Raw genomic sequence first — 17,471 nt, 5'->3', positions numbered from 1 at the left:
AGCCTCAGCTACTTAGTGAGGCCTTTCACAACTCAGTGAGACCCGATTTCAAAATAAAGAATAAAAGCCGGGGGTGGTGGCACATGATTGTAATCCCAGCGCTTGGGAGGCTGAGACAGGAGGATCACACGGGTTCGAATCCAGCCACAGCTACTTAGTGAGGCTCTCAGCAACTTTGTGAGACCCTGTTTCCAAATAAAGTATAAAATAGGTCTGGGAGTATAGCCCAGAGGTAGAAAAGCCCCTGGGTTCCACCCCCAGTACCACCAAAAAAGGAAGGAAGGAAGGAAGGAAGAAAGAAAGAGAGAAAGGGCAGGGGCTGTAGCTCGGAGGTTGAATGCCCCTGGGTTACATCCCCAGACCCACAAAAATAAAAAATTAAAAAATTAAAAATAATAAGAATTTGCCAGGCGTGGTGGCGCACACTTGTAATCCCCGTGCATGGGAGGCTGAGACAGTAGGATAGCGCAGGTTCGAAGCCAGCCTTAGCTGGCTTAAGAAACCCTGTTTCAGCCGGGCGTGGTGGTGCACGCTTATAATCCCGGCATTCAGGAGGCTGAGACCGGAGGATCGCAGTTTGCGGACAGCCTCAGCTACTTAGTGAGGCCCTCTACAACTCAGTGAGACCCGGTTTCAAAATAAAGAATAAAAAATAGGGCAGGGGGTGTAGCTCGGAGGTAAAATACCCCTGGGTTCCATCTCCAGACCCGCAAAAAAAAAAAAAAAGAAAGAAAAGAAACCCTGTTTCCAAATAAAATATAAAATAGGTCTGGGAGTATAGCCTGGAGGTAGAAAACCCCTGGGTTCCATCCCTAGTACCACCAAAAAAATAAAAATAAAAAAAAGAATAAAAAGTAGGGCTGGGGGTGTAGTTCAGAGGTACAATGCCCCTGAGGTCAATCCCCAGTACCATAAATAAAATAAAAAATAAAATATGGCATAGTAACTCAGAGTTGGAATGCCCCTGGGCTTATTCCTCAGTAGCAAAAAAACCTAACAAAATTAGAACTCAGGAATTCTTGGTGTTCACACCTGAACTTGTGTGTGTGTGTGTGTGTGTGTGTGTGTGTGTGTGTGTGTTAGTGTTACTAGAGGTGGAACCCAGGGGCTTTTCTATCTCCAGGCTATACTCCCAGACCTATTTTATACTTTATTTGGAAACGGTCTCACTAAGTTGCTGAGAGCCTCACTAAGTAGCTGAGGCTGGCTTCAAACCCGTGTGATCCTCCTATCTCAGCCTCCCAAGCACTGGGATTACAAAATGCGCCACCACGCTCGGCTGAACTTTGTTTCTTATACTGTAATTTCCCAAATGGGAATTTTTGTTTCTATAAATCATTAAGTTGCTTTCTAAAAATAGAGAATAAGCTCCTTTCTCTTTTTGTTCATTTATTTATTTTTTAGGGATATATTTATTTATTTGTTTTTATTACAAAATTAGTACATGTTTGCCAGGCATGGTGGCGCACGCTTGTAATCCCAGCATTCAGGAGGCTAAGACAGGAGGATCCGGGTTCTAGGCCAGCCTCAGCTACTTAGTGAGGCCCTCTGCAATTTAGTGAGACCCTGTTTCAAAATAAAGAATAAAAAATAGGGCTGGGGGTGTATCTCGGAACTAGAATGCCCCTCCCTGGGTTCCATCCACAGTACTGCAAAAAATAATAATAATAATAATAATTCTGCACACAGATAATTATAAAGAAATCACCCCCTCATAATTCACCTATTTATTTATTTATTGGTACTATGTGTTGAAACCAGGGGCATTCTATCTCTAAGCTGCACCCCCAGCCATTTCATTTTTGTTATGAAACAGGGTCTCTCTAGGTTGCCGAGAGTCTCGCTATGTTGCTGAGACTGTCTTTTCACCTGTGATCCTCCAGTCTCAGATCCCAAGGACTGGGATTAACCACCAAGGCATTAACCATCAAGCCCAGTTTATTCGTGTGTGTGTGGGGGGGGGGGGGGTTGAACCCAGGGGCATTCTACCTCTGAGCTATACCCCAGCCCTATTTTATTTTTTTATTTTTGAAACAGGGTCTTACTAAGTAGCTGAGGCTGGTGGTGAACCTGTGATCCTCCTGTCTCAGCCTTTCAAGTACTAAGATTACAAGCATGTGCAACCACACCTAGCTCCGGTTTATTCTTTATTTTGTGTGTTTGTTTATTTTTATGGTACTGGAGATTGAACCCAGGGACTTTCCAACTTTGAGCTACCCCAACCCTATATTTATTTGTTTGTTTGTTTGTTTGTTTTTGTGGTACTACAGATTGGTCCCAGGGTCATTCTACCTCCAAGCTACAGCCCGTTTGTTTGTTTGTTTGTTTGTTTGTTTGTTTTTAATTTGGTAACAAGGTCTCCCTAAATTGATATGAGTCTCATTGAATTACTGAATTGCTAAGGCTGGCCTTTTTCTTTTCTTTTCTTTTTCCCCCAGTTTTGAGGATGAAACCCAGGGGCATTCTACCTCCAGGCTACACCCCCAGCCCTATTTTTTATTATTTATTTTGAAACAGGGTCTCCCTGAGTTGTGGAAGACCTCACCAAGTAGCTGAGGCTGTCTGCAAACTACAATCCTCCTGTCACAGCCTACCAAATGCTGGGATTACAAGCGTGCATAACCACGCTGGGTAAAGGCTGGCTTTGAACCTGTGATCCTCCTGTCTCAGACTCTCAAGTACTGGGATTACAGGCGTGCACCACCATGCCTACCTATTTTATTTTTTATTTTATTTTATTTTTGTTTTGTTTTTGTGGTACTAGGGATGGAACCCAGGGGCCTTCTACATCTGGGCTACATCCCAAACCTATTTTAGATTTTTTTGGAAACAAGGTCTCACTAAGTTACTGAGAGCCTCATTAAATAGCTGAGGCTGACTTTGAACCTGCATGATCCTCCTGTTTCAGCCTCCCAAGTACTGGGATTACAAGCATGCGCCACCACGCCTGGCTCCTATTTTATTTTTTATTTTTTGTGGTACTGGGGATAGAACCCAGGGGAATTCTACCTCGGAGCTATACCCCAGCCCTATTTTTTTATTTTTATTTTTTATACATTTTTTTGTGGTATAGGAGGATGGAACTCAGGGGCTTTATACCTTCGGGCTACACTCCCAGCCCTTTTTTATAATTTATTTGGAAGCAGGGTCTAAGTTGCTGAAAGCTTCACTAAGTAGCTGAGGCTGGCTTCAAGCCTGTGCAATTCTCCTGTCTCAGCCTCCCAAGCACGGGGATTACAAGTGTGCGCCATCATGCCCAGCTATTCTTTTATTTTTTGAAACAGCGTTTCACTGAGTTGCAGAGGGCCTACATTGCTGAGACTAGCCACAAACCTGTGATCTTCCTGTCTCAGCCTTCCAAGTACGGGATTACAGGTGTGTGCCACCATGCCCAGCTATTCTTTATTAGAAAACAGGATCTCCTAGGTTACCACATGTAGGCCTCACCTATGATTCTCCTCCCCCCCCCCCAGGGGTGCTCTTCCTCCAAGCTACATTCCAGCCCTTTTAATTTTTTTTTTTTTTATTTTAAACAGGATCTTGTTTTATTTGTATTTATTTATTTACTTATTTTTTCGGTACTGGGGATTAAACCCAGGGGCATTTTATACCTCCGAGCTACACCCCCAGCCCTCTTTTTTACTCTTTATTTTGAAACAGGGTCTCACTAAGTTGCAGAGGGCCTCACTAAGTAGCCAAGGCTGGCCTACTCAGTACTGGGATTTCAAGCATGCACCACCATGCCCAGCAGGGTTTTGTTTTATTTGAAACAAGACCTTGCTGCGGGTCTTGATAAATTGCTGAGGCTGGCCTTCAACCTGCAGTCCTGTCTCAACCTCCCAAATACTGGAATTACAGATGTCCTCCACTGTGCCTGACTTGGTCCTTGTGTTTTGGCCTCCCAGGTACTTGGATCACATGTATGTGCCACAGCATCTGCGTTTTTTCTGTTATAGAAAAGAAGAAAAATCCATTTAATTGATAAAAACTACCTGCCAGAGTTAGGGACTGGAGATAAACCCTAGTGTAGAATGTTCACCTACATGCTCAAGACCCTGAGTTCAATCCCTAACACTGCAAATCATTTTTTTTTTAAATACCAGAGGAGGTGAGCATGGTGGCATGCCTGTAATCCTATTACTTGGGAGGCTGAGACAGGAGGATTGTACGTTCACGGCCATCCTCAACATTTTTTTTAATTTTTTTGTGGGTCTGGGAATGGAACCCAGAGGCATTCAGCCTCTAAGCTACACCCCCTGCCCAATTTTTTATTCTTTATTTTGAAACAGGGTCTCACTGAGTTGCAAAGGGCCTCACTAAGTAGCTGAGACTATCTTCGAACCTCGATCCCCCGGTCTAAGCCTCTCAAATGCTAGGATTACAAGCATATGTCAACATGCCCAGTTTGTATTTTTTATTTTTTTATTTTTATTTTTTTATGCTGGAGAATGAACCCAGGGGCATCCTACTTTTGAGCTACAACCCCAGCCCTATTTTATTTTTGAAACAGGATCTCTCTAGGTTGATGAAAGTCTCACTACTTGCTGAGGCTGTCATCGAACCTGCGGTCCTCCCATCTCAGCCTCCCAAGTACTGGGGTTATAAGTGTGCACCACCAATGCTACACAAGCCTCAGCTTCTTAATGAGGCCCTCTGCAACTTAGTGAGACCCTGTTTCAAAAATAAAGATTATAAGATAGGGCTGGGGGTGTAGCTCAGAGGTAGAATGCCTCTGGATTCAATCCCCAGTTTCAGAAAATAAAATAAAATAAGAAAGAAAGAAAGAAATTAAGAAAGAGAAAAGAATGTGAGAGATGATGGTGAAAGAGAAATGATGGTTCTGAGATCAAGGGCTGGGTCTTTAGGGGGACATGGTTCCAAGTTTAATAGATACCTGCAGAGGTTTGTTTGATGAGATGAAATATATTCACAAATATTACAGTCACATGAAAACATTGCCCTTTGGAAACACCCACTTTCTTTTGGATTCCTTCCTAGTTCTTCTCTGGAGCCCATGCAGCTCTCCCTCATAGCGTGTTCACAGTGTATGAGGAAGGTGGGGCTCTGGGGCTTCCAGCAAATCGAGTCGTCCATGGCCGACCTGGATGCGTCCTTTGGCCTCTCCAGCTCCCCAGTCCCAGGCCCTGAGGGCCGGCCAGAGCGCTTCCCTCTGGTGCCTGAGTCCCCTCGGAGGATGATGACCCGGAGCCAGGATGTCTCATTTTCTCCTGGCTTGGAGCAGGTATTGACTTAGTTTATTTGGGTTGGATGTTTTAACCACATTCTTGCCAAAAGTAGTGGTGTGGTGGTGGGAAGTTGAAGGTTGATGGGTGGGCTTTTCCTTCTAACCGTAGAGATGAGACTATCATGTCATGTTTTGTTCACCAAGGGAGAAGCTAAATTCATTATAGGAATTGAGTATTAAAATTCAGTGGTGGCGCACACTTGTAATCCCAGCATTCAGGAGGCTGAGACTGGAGCTCAGCTACTTAGTGAGGCCCTCCGCAACTCAGTGAGACCCTGTTTCAAAATAAAGATTAAAAATAGGGCTGGGGGTGTAGCTCAGAGGTCGAATGCCCTTGGGTTCCATCCCCAGACCCACCAAAAAAAAAAAAAAAAAAAAAATATATATATATATATATATATATATATATATATATATATATATTTAGTTTCTTACTTGGGAGGCTGAGACAGGAGGATTGTAGGTTCGAGAACAGCTTCAGCAAGTAGTAAGACTCTCATCAACAGAGCAAGACCTATTTTTCTCTTTGCTTTTTTTTTTCGTTCTTCTTTTTTTTTTTTTGCAGGACTGTGGATGGTATCCAGGGGCATTCTACCTCCGAGCTACACCCCCAGCCCTGTTTTTTATTCTTTATTTTGAAATGGTCTCACTGAGTTTCAAAGGGCCTCACTAAGTACCTGAGGCTGTCCACGAACTGCGATCCTCCTGTCTCAGCCTCCCAAATGCTAGGATTACAAGCGTGCACCACCACACCCACTTGCAAGACCCATTTTTCAAATAAATAAAATGGGGCTAGGGGTGTAGTTTAAAGGTAGAATTCCTCTGGATTCATTCCCTAGTACCACACACACACAAAAAAGAACTATTTCCAGCCATAAACATTGACGTGACTCGTGTATTTCTACTATCTCCCCTTTTCTTCAGCCTGAAAAGAGCCCCAGTCCCATTGTCTCCCGAACCCGAAGCTGGGACTCTTCCAGTCCTGTCGACCGGCCTGAGCCTGAGGCAGCCAGCCCCACCACCAGAACCCGCCCGGTGACCCGAAGCATGGGAACAGGAGACGCACCTGGCCAAGAAGTACCCTCCAGTCCTCTCCGGAGAGCCAAGCGAGCCCGCCTCTGCTCCTCCAGCAGCTCGGTGAGTCCACCTTCAGTCATAGCCACCATGAGCACAGACGCAGGCATAAGCGCTTCCAGGTCCTCCCACTAGAAGTAGACTGTGTGAGTAAGTTTAAAGATGAAACAAGCCAGGGGTGGTGGCGCATGAGTGTGATCCCAGCATTTGGGAGGCTAAGACAGGAGGATCGCGGTTCGCAGCTAGGCTCAGCTACTTAGTGAGGCCCTCTGCAACTCAGTGAGACCCTGTTTCAAAATAAAGAATAGGAGCCAGATGTGGACGCACATGTTTGTAATCCCAGTGCTTGGGAGGCTGAGACAGGAGGATCGCACAGGTTCGAAGCTAGCCTCAACTTCTTAGGCTTTCAGCAACTTAGTAAGACCTTGTTTTCAAATAATGTATAAAATAGATCTGGGAGTATAGCTCAGAGGTAGAAAAGCCCCTGGGTTCCACCCCCAGTATCACCAAAAAATTTTTTTAAAATAAAGAATAAAATATAGGGCTGGGGGTATAGCTTGGAGGTAGAATGCCCCTTGGTTTCTTCCCCAGTACTTAAAAAAAAAAAAAAAAAAAGAAACAGAGCCAGGCAGCCAGGCATGGTGGCACACGCTTGTTAATCCCAGTACTTAGAAGGCTGAGACAGAAGGATTGTAGGTTCTCAGCCGGCCTTAGCTACTTATTGAGGCCCTCTGCAACTTAGTGAGACCCTGTTTCCAAATAAGAAATAAAATCAGGCTAGGGGGTGTAACTTGGAGATAGAATGCCTCTGGGTTCAATTCCCAGTATAAGAAATGAAAGGAACAGTTGGGTGACCAAAGGGAATAAAACTAAGGTACTTAGTGAGGCTCTCTGCAACTCAGTGAGACCCTGTTTCAAAATAAAGAATAAGAGCCAGAATCATTTGTTCCTTAGGGATGGGTCTGGAGAGGTAATAAATATTTAGGCTAATGGGACAGCAGTGAGATAGGGGGAGAAACCTGACAAGATAGGTTTAACATAAAAGAACTGAACACGTAAGGAAAATAAAAAGGCAGAGTTTAAAGAAGAATGTTGAAGCCAGGAATGCTTGTAATCCAGCATTTGGGAGGTGAGACCGGAGGATCGTGGTTCGCAGACAGCCTCAGCTACTTAGTGAGGCCCTCTGCAACTCAGTGAGACCCAGTTTCAAAATAAGGAATAAAAAATAGGGCAGGGGGTACAGCTCAGAGGTTGAATGCCCCTGGGTTCCATCCCCAGACCCACAAAAAAAGAAAAAAAAAATAGGGCTGGGGATGTAGTGAAGGTAAAATGCCCCTAGGTCCCATCCCCAGTACTACAAAAAAAGAAGCCAGCGTGGTGGCGTACGCTTTTAATCCTAGCATTCGAGAGGCTGAGACCAGAAGAATGCAGTTCGCAGACAGCCTCAGCTACTTAGCAAGGTCCTTCGCAACTCAGTGAGACCCTCTTTTTTTTTTTTTTTTTTTTTTTTTTTTGGTGGTACTGGGGTTCCTGGAAGCCTTTCTACCTCCGGGATACACTCCCACGGGCTACACTCCCAGACCTATTTTTTTAACCTTTTTCATTTGGAAACAGGGTCTCCTAAGCCAGCGCGCGCGGCTGGCTTCCGCTGGCTTCGAACCTGCGCGATCCTCCTGTCTCCGCCTCCCAAGCGCGGGGATTACAAGTGTGCGCCACCACGCCCGGCATGAGACCCTCTTTCAAAAATAAAAGCACTGCCGGAGCCGGGCATGGTGGCGCATGCTTGTAATCCCCGCGCTTGGGAGGCAGAGACAGGAGGATTGCGCAGGTTCGAAGCCAGCCGCACGTGCTGGCTTAGGAGACCCTGTTTCCAAATAAAAATGTAAAAATAGGTCTGGGAGTGTAGCCCAGAGGTAGAAGGGCTTCCAGAAACCCCAGTACCACCTAAATAAATAAATAAATAAATAAATAAATAAATAAATAAATAAAATAAAACACTGCTGGGTGTGGTGGCATACACTTGTAATCCCAGGTTTCAGGAGGCTGAAAACAGAGGATCGCAGTTTGCAGACAGCCTCAGCTACTTAGTGAGGCCCTTTGCAACTTAGTGAGACCCTGTTTCAAAATAAAGAATAAAAATCAGGCAGGGGGTGTAGCTGGGAGGTCAGATGCCCCTGGGTTCCATCCCCAAACCAGCAAAAAATATAAAAATAAAAATAAGCCGGGCATAGTGGCGCACACTTGTAATCCCAGCATTTGGGAGGCTGAGACTGGAGGATCGCGGTTCTTGGACAGCCTCAGCTACTAAGTGAGACCCTGTTTCAAAATAAAGAATAAAAAATTGGGCAAGGGGTGTAGCTCAGATGTCGAATGCCTCTGGGTTCCATCCCCAGACCTGCAAAATAAATAAATAAACAAACAAATAAATAAATAAAAACACTAAACCAGACATGGTGGTAATCCCAGCTTTTAATCCCAGCATTCAGAAGGCTGAGCCCAGATGATCACAGTTTACAGACAGCCTCAGTTACTTAGTGAAGCCCTCCGCAATTTAGTGAGACCCTATTTCAACATAAAGAATAAAAAATAGGGCGGGGGTATAGCTTGAGGGTCGAATGCCCCTGGGTTCCATCCCCAGACCCACAAAAAAATTAAAATAAAGAAACAAAAAGACTAAAAAATAGGACTGGGGTTGTAGCTCAGAGTAATGGTGCCCCTCGGTTTCATCCCCCCCAAAAGAGAAGAATGTCAGTGAGACTCTCAGCAACCTAGTCAGACTGTTTTTTGTTTGTTTGTTTGTTGGTACTGGGGTTCCTGGAAGCTCTTCTACCTCCGGGCTACACTCCCAGACCTATTTTTATTTGGAAACAGGGTCTCCTAAGCCAGCGCGCGGGCTGGCTTCGAACCTGCATGATCCTCCTGTCTCTGCCTCCCAAGTGCGGGGATTACAAGCGTGCGCCACCACGCCCGGCCCTAACCAGACTCTTTTAAAACAAAAAATTAAGCCAGGCGTGGTGGCACACAATTGTAATCTCAGTATGTAGGAGGCTGAGACAGGAGGATCGCTTAGGTTAGTAAGGCTCTCAGCAACTTAGTGAGATCCTATTTCCAAATAAAATATAAAAATAGGTATGAGAGTATAGCCCAGAGGTAGAAAGCTCCTAGGTTCCATCCCAATACCACACACAAAAAAAAAAAGAAGAAAAAATAGGGCTGGGGGTGTAGCTCAGAGGTAGAATGCCCCTAGATTCAATCCCCAGTACTCCAAAAAAATATTTTTTTAAAAAAGGGGCTGTGAGCCAGGTGTGGTGGCTCACGCTTATAATCCCTATGCTTGGGAGGCTGAGACAGGAGGATTGCACAGGTTCGAAGCCAATCTCAGCTACTTAGTGAGGCTGTCAGCAATTCAGTGAACCCTGGTTCCAAATAAAGTATAAAATAGGTATGGGAGTATAGCCCGGAGGTAGAAAAGACCCTGGGTTCCTCCCTCATTACCACAAAAATTAAATAAATAAATAAACAAATAAATAAATAAATAAGGGCTGGGAGCTGAGTATGGTGGCACAGGCTTGTAATCCCAGTACTTGGGAGGCTGAGACAGGAGGAACTTGCAGGTTCGAAGCCAGCCTCAACTACTTAGCTTCTCAGTAACTTAGTGAGACCCTGTTTCCAAATAAAACACAAAATAGGTCTGGGTGTATAGCCCGGAGGTAGCAAGCCCCTGAGTTCCACTCCCAGTACCACAAAAAAGGGGGTTGGGGTGTAGCTCAGAACCTGAATACCCCTGATTTAGTCCCCGGTAACACACCGTGCACGCACACACGTATGCACGCATGTGTGCACATGCACACCGGAGGATGTAAAAGCTAGAAATGTGGATCGCTGTGAGATTGGGCTAGATGCCCAAGAGCAGTGCCTCCCCCAGGAGACGAAGCATCTGCCCTTCACTCATGCTCTGTCTCCTCTTCCCTCAGGACACGTCTTCTCGGAGCTTCTTTGATCCCACCTCTCAGCACAGAGACTGGTGCCCTTGGGTGAATATCACACTTGGCAAAGAAGCCAGGGAGAATGGCGGAGCGGAGCTCGGCGCCAGCACCCCAGCAGAGCCGGGCTGGAAGGCAGTGCTGACCGTCCTGTTGGCCCACAAGCAGTCCAACCAGCCAGCTGAGACCGACTCCATGGTGAGGCCGGCCTCACCCGGCTCGTGTGCCGCACTTTCTGTTTGTGGGCTAAGCGCGGAGGCCGGTCCTATAATTAGTGCCCTGCCTGCCTCAGCTTCCCTCAGTCCAGCCACACTCATCTGCTTTCATCCTAGAGAAAGGCGTAGAAGTGATTCAGTCTTCCCCCAGCTTAGCATATGACATTCCATCAAATCCTCATAAATTCTCTGTTCTCCCAAATAAGTGACTCAAAGCAGAAAAGGAATACAGAAACAGAGCGGGGGGACAAACAGCGCCCTGACCTCTGCTGCACAGCGCTGCTCTCTCCATCCGTCACTGTCTCTTGCCCTTGGAGCCCGGCCAGGTATCTCAGCTGTTCGGAGCACTGTGCCCTGACACGCCAGTGCTTTCTCTCCAAGTCAGGCGTGTGCTCTGCACCACTGCTGGCCCTCGCGGCCATGACTGCCGAGGTTAACTGGGTAAATGCAAAGCCTTCGGAACAGCAGAGAAAACAAGTGTTTGTTCTGTGTCGAGATATTAAGGAATCACAAAAAAACAGGTTCTCTTTCCTTTGCAGACTCATTTCCAGATTTGCCTTGCAGCCTGGTATAAATATAACAGTTTTTGACCTCTACATCCTCCAAGGACAAAGTAAAATAGTTCTTGCCAGCCAGCATTCCCAGAGTCATTCCACTGGAGGGAGCTATACTGATCTAAAAGCCCAGCGATGTTTATTAGTAAATATATAGATGAAGGGTTTTTTGTTATTGTTTTTTGTTTTGTTTTGTTTTTATGCAGTACCAGAGATAGAACCCAGGAGCATTCTACTTCCAAGCTACACCCCCAGCCCAATTTTTTATTCTTTATTTTGAAACAGGGCCTCACTAAGTAGCTGAGGCTGTCTGCGAACCACGATCCTCCTGTCTCAGCCTCCCAAATGCTAGAATTACAAGCATGCGCGACCACGCCCAGCTTATAGACAAAGGTGGTTTTTTTGTTGTTGTTTTTTTGTTTTTGTTTTTGTTTTTGCGGGTCTGGGGGTGGAACCCAGAGGCATTTGACCTCCGAGCTACACCCCCTGTCCATTATTTTATTCTTTATTTTGAAACAGAGTCTCACTGAGTTGCGAAGGGCCTCACTAAGTAGCTATCCTCCGGGTCTCAGCCTCCCAAATGCTGGTATTAGAAGCTTGCGCCACCACGCCCAGCTAAGACAAAGGTTTCTAAAGTGAACTCAGGGGCATTCTACCTCTGTAGTTCTGAACTATATCCATAGCCTTAATAATTTTTTGTTGTTTGTTTGTACTGGGGGTGGAACTTAGGGGCTTTTCTACCTCCAGGCTATATGCCCAGACCTATTTTATACATTATTTGGAAACAGGGTCACTAAGTTGCTGAGAGCCTCACTAAGTAGCTGAGGCTGGCTTCGAACCTGTGCAATCCTCCTGTCTCAGCCTCCCAAGTACAGGGATTATAAGCGTGTGCCACCATACCCAGTTTTTGTTTTGTTTTGAAACAGGGTCTCACTAGGTTGCTGGCATCTTGCTTAATTTGCTGAGGCTGTCCTTGAACCTTTTTTTGTGTGTGTATGGTACTGGGGCGGGGAGGGGGTGTGTGTGTGAGGGGTAGAACCCAGGAGCTTTCTACCTCTGGGCTACACTCCCAGACCTACTTTATATTTTATTTGGAAACAGGGTCTCACTGTATTGCTGAGAGCCTCACTAAGTAGCTGAGGCTGGCTTTGAACCTGTGTAATCCTCCTGTCTTGGCCTCCCAAGTACTCGGATTATAAATGTGTGCCACAACCAAGCGTGGTGGAGCATGCTTGTAATCTGAGTACTTGGGAGGCTGAGACAAGAGGATCTCAGGTTCAAGGATAGCCTCAGCAACCTAGCAGGATCCTGTTTCAAAAAAAATTTAAAAGGCCTAGAGGGTATAGCTCAGAGGTAAAATGCCACTGGACTCAATTCTCATAGCAACACACAGACATAATAATAATAATAATAATAATAATAATAATAATAATAATATACTTGGGCGTGGCGGTGCATGCTTGTAATTTCTGCGCTTGGGAGGCTGAGACAGGAGGATCACACAGGTTCAAAGCCAACCTCAGCTACTTAGTGAGGCTCTCAGAAACTTAGTGAGACCCTGTTTCCAAATAAAATATAAAATAGGTCTGGGAGTATAGCCCGGAAGTAGAAAAGCCCCTGAGTTCCACCCCCAGTACCACACCAAAAGCCAGGTATGGTGGTGCACACTTGTAATCCCAGTACTTGGGAGGCTGAGACAGGAGAATCGCGCAGGTTCAATATTGTGCAGGTTCAATATCGGCCTCAGCTACTTAATGAGGCCCTCAGCAGCTTAGTAAGACCCTGTTTCCAAATAAAATATAAAATAGGTCAGAGTGTAGCCAGGAGGTAGAAAGCCTCTGGGTTCCATCCCCAGTACTACAAAAAAAAAATTTTTTTTGCGGGGGTGGTACTGGGGATGGAACCCAGGGGCCTTCTACCTCCTGGCTACACTCTCAGACCTATTTTATATTTTATTTGGAAACAGGTCTCCTAAGCCAGCTGAGGCTGGCTTCGAACCTGCGCGATCCTCCTGTCTCAGCCTCCCAAGCACAGGAATTACAAGCGTGTGCCACCACGCCCGGCTTAAATAAATTATTTAAATAAAATAAAAAGGCAAGGAGTGTAGCTCAGTGGCCTAGCACCCCTGGGTTCAATGTCTAACTGCAAAAAATTGTGTGTGTGTTTTACTGGGGATTGAACCTAGAGACATTACCTCTGTGCTACATCCCAACCCTGTTTTATTTTTTATTTGAAACAGCAGGGTCTTACTACGTTGCTGAGGCTGGCCGTGAGCCTGTGATACTCCTCTAGCCTCCCACATACTGGGATTACAGGCCCGCACTACCATGCCCAGAAATAAAAAATAAAAAATTAAGCCGGGCATGGTGGCGCACACTTGTAATCCCAGCATTCCGAGACAGGAGTATCGCCATTCGTGGACAGCCTCAGCTCCTACTTAGTGAAGCCCTTTGCAACTCAGTGAGACTGACCCTGTTTCAAAAGAAAGAATAGAAAATAGGGCTGGGGGTATAGATCAAAGGTAGAATGCCCCTGAGTTACATCCCCAGTACCGCTAAAAAATTAATTAGTTAATTAATTAATTAAAAATAAATACTTAGAAAGGAATAAAGCTATTTGGAAATAAATGTTTCTCCCACCGCTCAAATTAGAGATATTAAACCTATCTTTGCACATGAACTATCTCTGCCCTGATCTTCAGGAAATAGTGTATTGGCAGTTTTTACTAAGACTCCCCTCTGTCACAGTCATTTAAAAAAAAATCTACAGGGTTTGGTGGGTTGTTGTTTTTTCTTTTTGTAGGTCTGGGGATGGAACCCAGGGGCATTCGACCTCGGAGCTGCATCCCCTGCCTTTTTTTTTTTTTTTTTTTGTAGTGGAAAAACTTGGCCTCGTCATTGGCCCTGGGTCCCAGGACTTGCAGGTCCTTTTGTAGCAGCCTTTGAACCCTCCCACCGGCTGCTGTGCCTGATGATCCAGAGCTTGACAGAGCGGCTGTGCTGGGGATCTTGATGCTGGAAGAAAGTTGGCGCTGTTTTTTCAGCTTAGTTTCCTTTAGCTTTGTTTGTCACTAACTCGATTCCCCTGAGTCTCTGAGTCAGAACTCAAACTTTCCTTCCTGAGATATTTTTTCTTGAAATATTCATCCACAAAGGATAAGAACACAGTGGAAATGCCACCTTACATGAGAAACCGGAGGTTACTTTAAGATGGATCACCTTGCTAAATATTCTTTTTTTGGGGGGGGTACTGGGGTAGAACCCAGGGGCATTCTACCTCCAAGCTACACCCCCTACCCTATTCTTCATTTTTGAAAGAGGCTCGCTGAGTTGCAGAGGCCTCACTCAGTAGCTGAGGCCGTGGGTGAGCCGCAGCCCTCCGCTCTCAACCTCCCAAATGCTGGGATTGCAAGCGTGCGCCACCAGCCCCGGCGCACTGAATATTCTTTGGACCCCCACTGAGACCCTCACTGCATGAAATATCTGCTCTTCAGTGTCACTCAGGAAGGTCGAGAGGACCCCGTTCTGACTTCCTGAGAACTTTTCTGTCCTAATGAGTGGCCTTGTCTCCCTGTTACACCATTTCTCAGAATCTCAGAGACTTCCTAGGGATGATCAAGTGGCAGTGAGAGTCTTCCTATTTTTAGCTCTGCCATCTAAAACATGAAGCTGAGAAAGCCAAGGTCATACCCTCCTAGGGGTCATTCAGCTTTTGTTTCGTTCTTTTTTTTTTTCAGTACTAGAGATAGAACCTAGAGGCCTTCTACCTTTTAGCTACACCCCCAGCTGTATTTTTTGTTGTTGTTGTTCTTTATTTTGATACAGGGTCTTACTGAGTTGCGGAGGGCCTCACTAAGTAGCTTAAGCTGGCCATGAACCATGATCCTCCTGTCTGAGCCTCCCAAATGCTAGGATTACAAGCGTGCGCCACCACACCCAGCCTCATCTTTTATTCCTCAGGGATCATTCAGTTTTTATTTCTTAGCCTTTTATTACTGTCAACCCTAGGTCGATACTACATAAATGTGATATTTTAGCCAAGTGTGGTAGCACATGCTTGTAATCTCAATACTTGAGAGGCTGGGACAGGAGGATCTCAAGGGCAGCAACAGCTTGTAATCCCAGTACTTGGGAGACAGGAGGATCACAAGCTCAAGAGCAGCCTCAGCAACCTAGTTAAACCCTGTTTCAAAACAAATATTTTAAGACTGGGGTAGCTGGGTGTGGTGGCGTACCTTTGTAATCCCAGTATTTGGGAGGCTGAGACAGGAGGATCCAGATTCGCGGACAATTTCAGCTACTTAGTGAGGCCCTCTGCAACTTAGTGAGACCCTGTTTCAAAATAGAGTAAAAAATTGGGCTTGGGTGTAGCTCAGAGAGAGAGTGCCCCTGGGCTCAATCCCCAGCACCACAAAATTTTAAAAAGGGCCTGGTGTAGCTCAGAGGTAGAACGCCCCTGTGTTCAATCCCCAGAACCACCACCAAGAAAAAAATTTTTTTTTTAATTTTTTTCACAAGAAATAATGAACTAGAGTCAACTGAGCATCATGGATTAAAAACAAAAACAGTGCAAAATGTGTGCTACAGCGGGCGTGGTGGTGCACGCACTTGGGAGGCAGAGACAGGAGGATCGCACAGGTTCGAAGGCAGCCGCGCTGGCTTAAGAGACCCTGTTTCCAAATAAAAATATAAAATAGGTCTGGGAGTGTAGCCCGGAGGTAGAAGGGTTTCCAGGAACCCCAGTACCACAAAAAAAAAAAAAAAAAGTGTGCTGCACATCAGAAATGTTGTCATATGAAAATTACAACAGATAAAAATACTTGGAGGGAGAATGTGATGTGAGCCAGGTCTTAGAATCTCACATTGTGTTAACAGCGTCTGATAGTAAACAAAAGCTTCTTGATTTTTTTTTTCCTGCAGTACTGGGGATTGAACCCAGGGGCATTCTAACTCCTAGCTGCACCCCCCAGCCCTATTTTTTATTCTTTATTTTGAAATAGTCTCACCGAGTTGCAGAAGGACTCACTAAGTAGCTGAGGCTGTCCATGAACCCCGATCCTCCTGTCTCAGCCTCCCAAATGCTGGGATTACAAGCATGTGCCACCACACCCAGCTTGGCATCTTGGTTTTGACATTAGCTACATGTTATGTATAGCATAAGAGAAAATAAGGTTTTACTCCATTCTAGGTATATCTGAACCATTGTAGTAATCATTTACAGACAAGCCCTAAAGCTATTATTTTTCCTTTCTCTATAAAAGAATTTAATTCTAATAATAATCTTTTCTTTCTGTAGAGTCTTTCTGAGAAGTCAAGAAAAGTATTCCGAATATTCCGACAGTGGGAATCTTTATGCTCATCCTGAAGATATTCTAGCCTTTTCCTGGAAACAATAGGAGCGAAAAATGACTTTTTGAAAAATAAAGTCTGAATTCCCTTATGATCAGCTGATGCTATTTTTCTCCATTCTGGTTTATCGTAAGGAGCCCCCTGCCATGGCGGAGGGTGCAGTCGACAACTGAGAAGAGACCCGCTTCTGTGAGGGGCTGTGGGCCTGGTAAGATGCAGCAAGCCTGGTTCTGTGAAAGGACTGCAGGCCTGAACCAAGCTGTGAGCCTGAGGACCGGAGCTCCCAACCGTGGTCTCAGTGCAGACGTGTTCTGAGGACTGTAGATCCCAGGAACACGACAGGTGTTAAAGTATTTTCTAAGATTCTTCCTGCTGGAGAAATGTATCCCCCGGCCTGGTGCCTGGAGAAGTCTTCAACGGGACAGTCGGCATAGTCAGACTTTGGGTTTTCAGAGTGGCTGCGGTACCTGAGATGTATCTGTAATTCCAGTCAAACAGGCATAGCCGTTCTTAAACTGAAGCAAGATGGTTTTCGTGGTGTCGCAGGTCTCCTGGTGTGAGGTGGTGTAAGGCCAGCTGATCGGTTTCTCCTCGCTTTGATGTTAGCAGAGTGAGAGTCAACAGGAGGGGGAGAGAAGCACTCAGGAGAGGCCCCTGTGTGCGCCACTGACGGGTCCCCGAGGCTCTTTGCCCGCTGGTGGGATTGTGAGTCTCTGGCAGAGAACACTGACCTGAACCTGAACCTCTAAATGTATCTGCCCATTGGTGCGGTGGCCATGGTCCACTGGCTAGAGGCGGCAAAGTGACCATATCCTGTCTTTTTTTTTTTTTTTTTTTTTTGGCGCTGGGGATTAAACCCAGGGACATTCTGTCTCCAAGCTACACTCCCAGCCCTACTTTTTCTTTATTTTAAAGCAGGGTCTCACTCAATCCTGAGGGTCTTGCTAAGTTGCTGAAGCTCTCCTTGAACCTGCAATCCTCCTGTCTCTGCTTCCAAGTACTAGATTACAGATGTGCTGCACCATGCCTGGCCGCTCTCCTGTTTGTTTGTT

At 45.7% G+C, this 17,471-nt stretch overlaps 1 protein-coding gene across 3 annotated transcripts in view; it reads left to right on the top strand.

Moving 5' to 3' along the window:
- ZC3HC1 (zinc finger C3HC-type containing 1) overlaps positions 1-16,435 on the top strand; it is a gene marked incomplete at both ends in the record, with an annotated part of 44,618 nt that extends 28,183 nt beyond the window's left edge. The window contains 4 exons of one of the 3 annotated variants that reach the window (XM_080701067.1): positions 5,128-5,242; positions 6,170-6,382; positions 10,294-10,500; positions 16,367-16,435. In XM_080701067.1, coding sequence (XP_080557193.1) covers positions 5,128-5,242; positions 6,170-6,382; positions 10,294-10,500; positions 16,367-16,435 — 604 coding nt within the window. Of the gene's footprint in view, positions 1-4,998; positions 5,243-6,169; positions 6,383-10,293; positions 10,501-16,366 lie in introns of all 3 variants that reach the window. The other 2 variants (XM_080701066.1, XM_080701068.1) reach the window with 2 other exon arrangements.
- Positions 16,436-17,471: the final 1,036 nt, after the last annotated feature.

The sequence above is a fragment of the Muscardinus avellanarius genome, assembly GCF_963383645.1.
Source record: "Muscardinus avellanarius genome assembly, chromosome: 9".
NCBI classification, from domain to species: domain Eukaryota; kingdom Metazoa; phylum Chordata; class Mammalia; order Rodentia; family Gliridae; genus Muscardinus; species Muscardinus avellanarius.
This window is presented reverse-complemented; position numbering and strand designations above follow the sequence as displayed.